This window comes from Octopus bimaculoides, chromosome 13 (genome assembly GCF_001194135.2).
Source record: "Octopus bimaculoides isolate UCB-OBI-ISO-001 chromosome 13, ASM119413v2, whole genome shotgun sequence".
Taxonomy (NCBI): domain Eukaryota; kingdom Metazoa; phylum Mollusca; class Cephalopoda; order Octopoda; family Octopodidae; genus Octopus; species Octopus bimaculoides.
The window spans coordinates 64967976-64978919 of record NC_068993.1 but is presented as its reverse complement, the minus strand read 5'-3'; the positions used below and the strand labels follow the sequence as shown (position 1 = coordinate 64978919).

Sequence of the window (10944 nt, the reverse complement as noted above, 5' to 3'; positions counted from 1 at the left end):
TTCTACAAATATGTTATTGCCAAAAACGGTGATTTAGCTGCTATTTCTAGCAGAAATTTCCCCAAATATGATTTTGCCAAAAGCAGAAATTTCCCATTAAAGGCTAAAATTAATACCATTATCTTTTAATGTCGTACTATTTGCCTTATGTCTTAGTCTAAAAGAAGACTTATGGTTATATATTCTCTGTTTCACATTAATACTACATCCTATGTAAATATAATTCTCGGTTATTGTACTTATAATGCATCTGTACACTACGTTACGGGTGCTACAATTTCCTAATAACGGACAATGGGACTTATTTCTGCAGTTGCACCTAGTTGTGAATAAATGTCACTGTTATACAAGCATTGCCATTCATTTTCAATATTCCGCAAAAAACTTGTCTGATCATGGGGGCATACTACCTTTCTTGGAACACACAAGACAAGCAATAAGAAGGCACCATACAAAATTTACCTCCATAACCTTCATCCAATCTATGCAAGCGTGGAAAAGTGGATGTTAAAATGAGGACAATGATGATGATGATGATCATCATCATGAAAGGCTGCAAGCTGGTAGAATCATTAAACCATTAGGAAAGCTGCTTTGCAGTTTTTGTGCTGTCTGCACAGTCTGAGTTCAAATCCCACCAAGATCAGCTTTGCCTTTCATCCTTCTAGAGTTGAAAAATAAAGTACCAGTCATGTACTAGGGTTGATGGTATTGACTTATGCCTTCCCCACAAAACAGCTGGCCTTATGCTGAGATCAGGAACCATTATCATTACTATCAAAGGCAGTGAGCTGGCAGAAGAAATATCTTGTGGTATTGATTCTGGCTCTTCATGTTTTGACATCAAATTTTGTCATAGTCAGCTTGGCCTATCATTCTTTTGGGGTTGAAAAAGTCAAGTATCAAGGAAGTACTGAGGTTGATGGCAACAACTAACTCCCGTCTCCCAAAATTGTGGTTTTAGGAGTGGAAGGTGGTTTACAGATCAAATATTTGTAGTAAGGCAGACGTGTGAGAAGCTTTTTTTGGCAAAATGGAGAGTGGTGTATTAGGCCTTTATGGACCGAGAGAAGGCATGTGACCGCATGGACAGGGATGCAATGTGGCAGGTGTTGCTGTTGTATGGAGTAGATGGTAGGTTGTTGAGAGCTGTCCAGAATTTTTTTTTAGAGAAAGTAGGGTATGCGTTAGAGTGGGTGGTGAAGTAAGTGAGTGGTTTGATGTGGAGGTGGAGTTAAGACAGGGTTGTGTGATATCTCCATGGCTGTTTAATTTATATATGGATGGTGTGGTGAGAGAGATAAATGCTAGAACCTTTGGTAGGGGAACCCAAATGGTGGAAGAAATTGGAGAGAAATGGCAGGTGAGTCAATAGTTGTTTGCTGATGAAACAGTACTGATGGCAGATTTGGAAGAGCAGCTGAGGAGACTGGTGGTAGAGTTTGTGAGAGGAGGAAACTGAAAGTGAATGTAACTATAAGAGTAAGGTGATGAGATGTTTGAGAGATGGAATGGCTGGTAGGATGGATGTGAGTATAAATGGTGAGATGTTAGAGGAGGTGAGTGTTTTTAAGGATCTGGGATCCTTATGTGACAGTGGATGGGGGGGGGGGTTGAGGAAGTGGGATACAGAGTGAAGGAGGGGAGTAAGATACTTGGAGTTGTGAAAGGTTGAATATGAAAGTGAAAAGAGGTTTGTGTGAGGGCGTGATTGTGCTGACAATGTTATATGGTGCAGAGACGTGGGGGATGAGAGAGGTGGAAAGGAGGCAACTAGATGTGTTTGAGATGAGATGTCTGAGGGCTATGGTTGGTGTGACATGGATGGACAGGATGTGGAGGTGCGAAAGTGAGCAGAGATGAGAGAAAAACTAACATCCAAATTGGATAGACAAATGTTCAGGTGGTTTGGCCACATGGAGAAGGATGGGTGAGGAGTGGATGGTAAGGAGGGTGATGAAGGCAGAAGTGGTAGGCAGCAGAACCAGAGGCAGACCTCGGTTTGTGTGGATGGATGGAGTGAGGAAAGCTTTGGTGGTTAGAGGTGATGGAGTGAGAAAGAATTTATAAATAATAGGAAAGCTTGAAGAGTGTTTGTGGACAGATGAGTGAATTTGATGTTGCTCAAAGGGGTACAGAACCAGTATGATGTGACGGGGGTAAACCAGCTATGCTGTCAGGCCCAGCTGCTGATATTGGGGGTTGCTTTCTATGTCTTGACCTGAGCATAGAATGGGGCTCGCCTCTTTGAGCTGGGAAACGAATGGAATGCCTGGTGTGTGTTTTGTTGTGCCTACCCACTTCTGAAAAAAGTGGGGAATAGGCCTGGGTATATAACAAAAATCATTATTGGCAAAATCATTAGCACATTGGACAAAATACTTAGCTGCATTCTTCTGCTTATTTATCAAACACTACCATGGTCAACTTTGTCCCCTATCCTTTTGTGTTGATAAATATAAGTATCAGTCAAGTACCCCACCACCAAAAAAGAAAAACCATTGCTAGCCTTGTGCCAAAATTGAAACTATTATTTTTCTAATCATCTTCATCATTCTCTTTCAGTGGTTTGCATTGCGCTTTCCACAAGCTGCAATTTATTTGGATACCCTGAGAGAATGTTACGAAGCTTATGTCATCTACAATTTCATGAGTTACTTACTCAGCTACTTGCATAATGAATATTCCCTGGAAGTTGTTCTCTCACTAAAAAGCCAAGTTAATCATTTTTTCCCATTTTGTCTGCATCCTCCTTGGCCCATGGGACGGTAAGTATTAAATTAACTCTTTTGTATCTTAAGGACAGGCATTAACTTATCCCAATGCATTATTTTGTAGTCAGATGTTTGTCTGTGTGAATAGGTTGTGTACAAAGCCTCACTTCACTTTAAAAAGCATCATACACAGGTATCGCTTGAAGTACCATCAGAAACGAGGAAGTGGCCATCATACATGCATGTGTGTGTGTGTGTGTGTGTGTGTATGTGTATATGTGTATATATATATATATCATCATCATCATCATCGTTTAACGTCTGTTTTTCATGCTGGCATGGGTTGGACAGTTTGACTGAGGTCTGGAGAGCCAGCAGCTGCACAAGGCTCCAATCTGATCTGACAATGTTTCTACAACTGGATGCCCTTCCTAACGCCAACCACTCTGAGAGTGCAGTGGGTGCTATATATATATATATATATATATATAAAACTTACATCATATGTAAACAAACAAGTTTGTTTTTGAAGTGCTGAAATGTATTGTAGAACAAGTAGAAAGATATATATTTCTTTTTTTCTTGTTTTTTAACACATAAATACTGAACAGTATGTATTAAGGATAAAATCCTTTTCAAGAACAGAAAAATTTGCCGGCAACCAGTACTGGCAAATTTTTCTGCTCTTAGAAAGGATTTTATCCTTTATACATACATATATATAAGATATTCTCAAACGCATGATGGTGCTAATACAATAGCATGAACAACAGGATAAACTATCCATATATTGCAGTGGCCAGACATGCAGCTTGAACTCACATTCCTGTCAAGTGCTTTACCTTTACGCTAAACCGCCCAGTAACAAATTGTTCTTCAATTTTAGAATTTATAAATCTGGCTTTGTAAGACGCTAACATTAAATTCAACTTATGATGAAAGTAAACAAAGTTTGCTTTAGAAGCGTTGAAATGTATTGAAAGACACAGAAATCATTTATTTTCAGATGCATGATGATGCTAATACAATAGCATATATATATATATATCATCATCATCATTTAACATTTGTTTTCCATGCTGGCATGGGTTAGATGGTTTGACTGAAGACTGGTTAGCCGGAGAGCTGCACCAGGTTCTTATCTGATTTGGCAAAGTTTCTACAGCTGGATGCCCTTCAAAATGCTAACCACTCTGAGAGTGTAGTGGGTGTTTTTTACATGCCACCGGCACAGGTACCATTGACCTGACATGACATCGGTCACGACTACAGTCTCACTTGGTTTGACAGGTCTACACAAGCATGGTGTATCAGCAGAGGTCTTGGTCGCCTGTCACTGCCTCCATTCGGCTCAATGTTTGAACAGTGCTTTTTACATTCCACTCAGATGGCATTGCCATCAACTATGACTACAATTTCACTCAGCTTGACAGGTTTTCACAAGCAAAGCATATTGGCCAACGTTTGAAGGGTGCTTTTAACAGATCAGTTATGTGACATTGGCATTGGTCACAACTACGATCTCACTTGGCTTGGCAGGACTTCTCAAGCACAGCATATTGTCAAAGGTCTTAGTTGCTTGTCATTGCCTCAGTGCGGCCCAACATTCAGAGATTGCATTTCACCACCTTGTCCCATGTCTTCCTGGGTCTACCTCAGCTTCCCTCGACTGTTAGTGTGACACTTCTTCACACAGCTGCCCTCATCCTTATGCATCACATGACCATACCAGTGCAGTTGTCTCTCTTGCACACCACATCTGATACCTCTTATGTTCAACACAACACCCTCTTAGCAAACAAAGTTGGAGGAGCTTATTTAGTTACTGATCACTTGACTATTGTAAAGAGTTCTTGCTAATAGTGTAAAATACTTCTGCCTTAGAATTTGGCAGTATTCTTGATCAAAGAGCAAATGCTCATTCTGATTGTACCATTACAACTTGGTGTCTGAAGGGCACTTTTGATCAATAATTCTTATAACTGTCTGAGCATAATTGAACCTGTTATGAAGAGCAAATTTAATGAGCTCCGCTTTTGATAATTTTTACTGAAAAGTTTTGTGAAAGAAACATCTGCTTTACACTTTAGCAGGAAACCATTATCTGGTTTTTGCTGTTTTAAGTTATTTTCATCAGAAAACTTTAAATATTGAATCGAACAATCCTGACTTGTAGAATACAGTTTGATGCCATATCATGCAAAAGAATTTTAGCTTAATTAATTAAGGCCTTGTGTCTTGTATTAAGTTTTGAGTTAAACTGTATTAGCTATGCCTCTCTTTCTTCAATATCAGCAACATTTAAGTGTTCATTGGACTTCATCTTTGTATTTTAGCTTAATGCAAACCTTCAGACAATTGCTATAACTATGTATTGTGATTTATCAACATTATTCTTTGTGTGTGTGTGTGTGTGTGTGTGTACACATGCATGCTGCTAAGATAATGTTGGGGAATATATGATGCATTTTATGAGCAACAGTGCAGATAGTCAGAGGTTTCCAACCAATCAATTACTGGTTGCATCATTTGGTTATGTTCCTTTTCATCTAGTATTTATCTTCTCTCTTTCTGAGGTTACTGAATATCAGACTAAGTATGGTAACTTATATAGTTGACTTTAAGATAGTACCCCAGCATAACTGCAATCCAATGACTGAGACCAAGAAAAGAACTAAAGACTAATAATTACTAAATGCGAGCTCAGGTGAAGCCGACTGTGGGTGCAGATCTCGGTGGTAGTAGCAAATATTTGTAAAGGAAGAAACAAAGAATCTTATTTTGTGATAACTTAGCAAATAAATAACTTCATTTCAAACTTTTTTTGTAGTAAATTCATCAGAAATTGCAAGCATGGAGTATTACAATACACAATCATACGACCAACTACAACAGTGTTAGCCTTGTAAGTATGGCTGGAATATTATTTCTTGTTTTGCATATATAGATCACTAGAGTTTTATTTATTGAAAGTTGACAATATTTCTTTCAATCATCCCATCACTATTGCTTTTTATTAAATATCCCTTAATGCGTTCAAACCCTGCACCAAACACATTCCATTGGAATTATCTCTCTGCATACGTTTTCCTTACAGGTATAAGGGCTGTGGATGGTCAACAGAATTTGGTGAAAATGCATTTAGTTGTTTTTTTTTTGTTTTTTTTTTTTATTCCATCACCTTGTATTTTGAGATCAAATCCTGATGAGGTCAAACTTTTCTTGTCATCCTTCTGGCATGATGAGTAAGTAGCAGTCAAGGGCTGTGGATTCACAGAAACGATAGTGTGTCAGACAGATGACTTGTGGTCTTTGTTCCCCTTCTTTACATTCTGAGTTCAAATCCTACCATGACCTATTTAGGTGTTAGACTTAATATTTCACCTGGTTTAACATCACTTGCAGCACCCAAAGTACCTTTGGTAGAGCTCACTATGTTGCAAGCATTAGAGTTAAATCACTGGTTTCTTAATACTTACCTCCTTCCATGCTATTAGTTTCTGTAAAGAGTCACAGGTGATATTCTTTCCTCCTCACTAAAAACATTATAAAACTATCATTTGATTACATTTGATTTGACTACAGAATATCTGTTCTGTATTCAAATCGCACCTAAGTCAGTTTTACATCATCATCATCATCATCATCATTAACATCAACATTCCCATGCTTGCATGGGTCAGGGGAAATATGTTGAGGCAGAGTTTCTACATCTGGATGCTCTTTCTGTTGCCAACTCTTGCATATTTTCAAGCTAGGTAATATATAACACATATATATGAATGTATGTATATCCCAACCATGCACACATGAATATAGGTGCAAGTGAAGCTGTGTGGTTAAGAAGCTTGCTTCACAATCATGTGATCTTGGCTTCAGTTCTAGTGGCACCTTGGGCAAGTGTTTTCTCTCTAGCCCTGGGCCAACCAATGCCTTGTGAGTATATTTAGTAAACAGAAACTGAAAGAATCCCAAGTGTGTGTGTACTCTTGTCTAGATATTACATGATAGTAGTGAGTGTCATTGTCCTACAAGTATGGTTGTTTCAAGTGTTGGAGGAGGAGGGTGACAAATGGTTAGAGATGAGAGTAGAGCTGAATATATAGTGAATGGAAGAAAAGGGTAAGGTGGTGAAACAGTAGGGATTGTTCAGAAAGGTAGACATAATAAGTGGCAGTATAGGAAAAAGGAGGAGGAGAATAATAGTATAACAGACGTATAGGTAGATCAGAAAATATGGGAATGATGCGCAGGGTGGGAGAATAGAGGGTTGGGTGAGATGTATCTCTTATGTTCAACACAACACCCTCCTGGCAAGCAAAGTTGGAGGAGCTTATTTAGTTACTGATCACTTGACTATTGTAAAGAATTCTTGCTAATAGTGTAAAATACTTCTGCCTTAGAATTTGGCAGTATTCTTGATCAAAGAGCAAATGCTCATTCTGATTGTACCATTACAACTTGGTGTCTGAAGGGCACTTTTGATCAATAATTATTATAGCTGTCTGAGCATAATTGAACCTGTTATGAAGAGCAAATTTAATGATAGAGATGGATGTTAGAAGTATGTAGGGGTGGCTATAATGAATGGGGGGTGCAAAGGTGGGGTGGGAGAAGTCATTGACTGCAGATAAGGGAGGGTGTTAAAGGTAAGGCAATGACAGTCCCAAGATGTATCTCGGTGAAGAGATAGAGATAACTGAAGGCCAAGAAAGGTGGAAATAATAATGGAAAGGGGTAACATTGAGAATACATACAATGAATTAAGTTATTGTAAGTAGGAAAACAAGACTCTGCTCCCTCCAGGAAAATTGTTGAGAATGACAGCAGATATGAGAAGGTGTTAAAGATGAGGTATGGCATTCCTAAGAGGTATTTCAGAGGAATGGAAGAGATAACTGGAGGTAGAGAAAGGAGTAATAACAAGAGATGATAGTGAAAAAAGAAAGGATGGATTTTAAAGAAAATGGTTCGAAGGAAAAGGGGAGGTAACTAGTAGCACAAAGTGGAAGAAAGATGTGTAGATTCTGCTCTGATATGATCACAGCAGTTGCCATAGTTAGAAAGGTGATGGAAGGGTGAGTATTAAGAAGATAAGTGACGGAGTAGGAGATGTAGGCATACTCCTTGCAGAGAAATGGGTGGATAAGGTCATAGAGGTAGTCAGGGTAAGCGATAGAGTGCTTCGGCTCAGGCTAGTCTTGCAGAATAGTATAGCTACAATTATCTCTGCCTACACCCCACAAGTGGGCCTACCAAATGATCAGAAGGACCATTTTTATGATACCCTTCTACAGGCTACCTCAAAGACTAGTGGCAATGACCTCATCTTTAGGGCTGGAGATTTTAATTGGCATGTTGGACAGCAATCTGGTATCTTCCATGGTGGTGATCACGGGGGCCATGGAATTGGTTCCTGAAACGAAGAGGGAACTAGGCTACTGGAGTTCTGTGATGCAAGCAACCTATTAATCTGCAACACTAACTTTAGGAAGCCAGACAGCCACCTGATAATCTATCTATCAGGTGACTCTGCTAGCTAGATTGATTTCATCCCCACCAGACAGTGGGATGCAAGGTTGCTCTTAAATACAAAGACCCACCCTGGTGAAGAATGTACTCCCCAGCATACACTAGTCATTAAGGACTTTAGATTCGAGGCCAAAAGGATGCCAAGAAGCAGACCAAACCAGAAAGGAAGGATTTGGAAGCTGAAGAACCCTTCACATGGTCAGTGATTTAGGGACATCCTCATTGAGAAATTTGATGAGAGGGAAGAGCTACAGACTTGGAACATAGAGGATAACCGGAAATTCTTATGGGACAGCTTACTGAGCGCCACATGCCAAATCTGGTGCAAAGTCCCTTCCAGACCTAGGGTAACGTGGTAGTGGAATAATATGGTAGACAAGGCCATTAGAGCAAGCCTGGAAAACCTGGAAGAATAGTAGCCAGATAGCCAGAAGGGAAGCTGGGTGACAGGTATGCATAGCCAAGGGAGAAGCAGAAAAGAAGAAGTTTGCTAATGTTCAGTGATGTGAAGACGAAAGAACTGAAATATTTCAGATTGCAAGACAGTGTCTGAGAGAAAATTGTGATGTCATAAGAGAGAAATATGTCTGCATGGATGATGGTGCACTTGCTTTTAATGATTCTGCAAAGAAAGAGGCTTGGAAAAGCCATTATGAAAGACTGCTGAATGTGGAGAATGAATGGAGGAGAGCCTGCCAAATGTTGATCCAGTCAAAGGACAAGCTACCCGAATTGATTGCATCCTGGTAGATAAAGCAATTAAGGGTATGAAGTCATGAAAATCCCCCTGTCCATCAGGAATCACTGCTGAGATGCTTAATATAGCTGGTGGTGTGGGTTATGGTCTAGTCACCCATATAGTTAACCAGGTGATACACAAAGGAGTCATACCCAATGAATGCTGTAGCAGCACCACAGTCAACTACTACAAAGGTAAAGGTGATGCTTTAGATAGAAATAACTACAGGGGTATCAAATTGCTGGATCAGGTGATGAAGGTCACGGAGAGCGTCATAGCCCAACTAATTAGGGAGAGAGTTAGCCTAGATAAGATGCAGTTTGGTTTTGTGCCAGGTAAAAGCACCACTGATGCTATATTCCTGGTATGGCAACTGCAGGAGAAATACCTAGCCAAAGATAAACCCCTATACTTGGCTTTTGTTGACTTGGAGAAAGCCTTTGACAGGTTCCCCCGATTCCTTATCTGGTGGGCAATGCAGAAACTAGGGATAATAATAATAATAATAATAATTATTATTATTATTATTATTATTATTATTGATAAATTTCCCTTAACATAGCTCTATTTTTGCATTTAAAACATTATTACTTAATTAGATATTGAAATATGTATATATTATGAACTAGCATTGTCTGTTAACCAAAATACAAAAATTCTTTAGGGTCTAGATAAATTATACAAGTAATGAGGGAGGCAGCAAAAGCAGTGAGCAATTTTATTACATATTGAACAGAAAAGCAATCAAAATAATGTCTGCTTCAAGAGTAAAACAGTTGAATTCTGTTCTATAGCTGGGGCTTCAAAATGCCATAATAAAATAACAAGAAAAGCCTCTACATGACCAATACTGGAAAAGTGCTGGACAAATTGAAAATAGATAACAATAAAAGAAAACTCTCAGTACTGGCTGAGAAATGCAGGGCTGAAAACTTGATTGTGACACAAGGCCAGAGCCTTCCTACGAGAGACCTTGCAAAGTATACAATGAAGTAGAATACAGTATGTAGAGATGAGGCAGAAACAATTAACCACATTATCTCTGGCTGCCCAGTCTTAGCCAAGAATGAATACATCCATAGACAATCACTTACATACATCAATGTTATGCCGTCACTATGAAATACCAACAGAAAAGAAATGGTTATAAATATATACCAGAAAAGTTTTCTGAAAACAGTGAAGTGACCATGCTTTGGTCTATACACACAGACAAGGAAATCAAAATTAACTGGCCAGATATTGTTGTCAAAGACCACCAAGAAGAGAAATGCCTCCTAGTTGACAAATCATACATATATCTAAATAATTTGAAAATATCAATAGCACAAATGTGGGTCCTGAAAATCCGAAATAATCCCTGTAATAATACGTGGTTTGGGAATGATCAAAAAAACATGCAAACAAATACATAGCCAAAAACTCATGTCTTTTTCCCATGCTTAACATACAGAAAATAGCATTGTTCGGTAGCAGAAATATAATATGTAGGATACTGCCAATACAGTAAAAATAACAAAACACTGTCCATACCCACAGCTGCATTCAGTAGTAAAAGCATGCAATAAAATAAACAACTGAATAATAATACTAATAACAATAATAATAATAATCATTTCTACTGTCAGCACAAAGCCTGAAATTTTGGGTTAGTGGCGGGGGCTAATTGATTACATTGACCCGAATGCTCAACTGGTCCTTTTTTTATTGACCCTAAAATGTATAAAGGGCCAAGTTAGCTTCAGCAGAATTTGAACTCAGAACGTCAAGACAGATGAAATATCACTAAGCATTTTGCATGGTGAGCTAATGATTTTGCCAACTTGCCGCCTTAAATGGTGAGCTAATGATTCTGCCAACTTGCTGCCTTAAATGGTGAGCTAATGATTCTGTCAGCTTGCCGCCTTAAATGGTGAGCTAATGATTCTGTCAGCTTGCCGCCTTAAATGGTGAGCTAAG

General features: G+C 38.9%; 1 protein-coding gene across 2 annotated transcripts in view; it reads left to right on the top strand.

The window, feature by feature from the left end:
- The window catches only part of LOC106880625 (transmembrane protein 184C), a 31455-nt gene that overhangs the window by 8338 nt on the left and 12173 nt on the right, over positions 1 to 10944 (top strand). For both annotated transcript variants that reach the window (XM_014930658.2, XM_014930659.2), the window contains exons 3-4: positions 2566 to 2768; positions 5545 to 5619. In XM_014930658.2, the coding sequence (XP_014786144.1) occupies positions 2566 to 2768; positions 5545 to 5619 (278 nt within the window). The remainder of the gene's footprint in view (positions 1 to 2565; positions 2769 to 5544; positions 5620 to 10944) is intronic.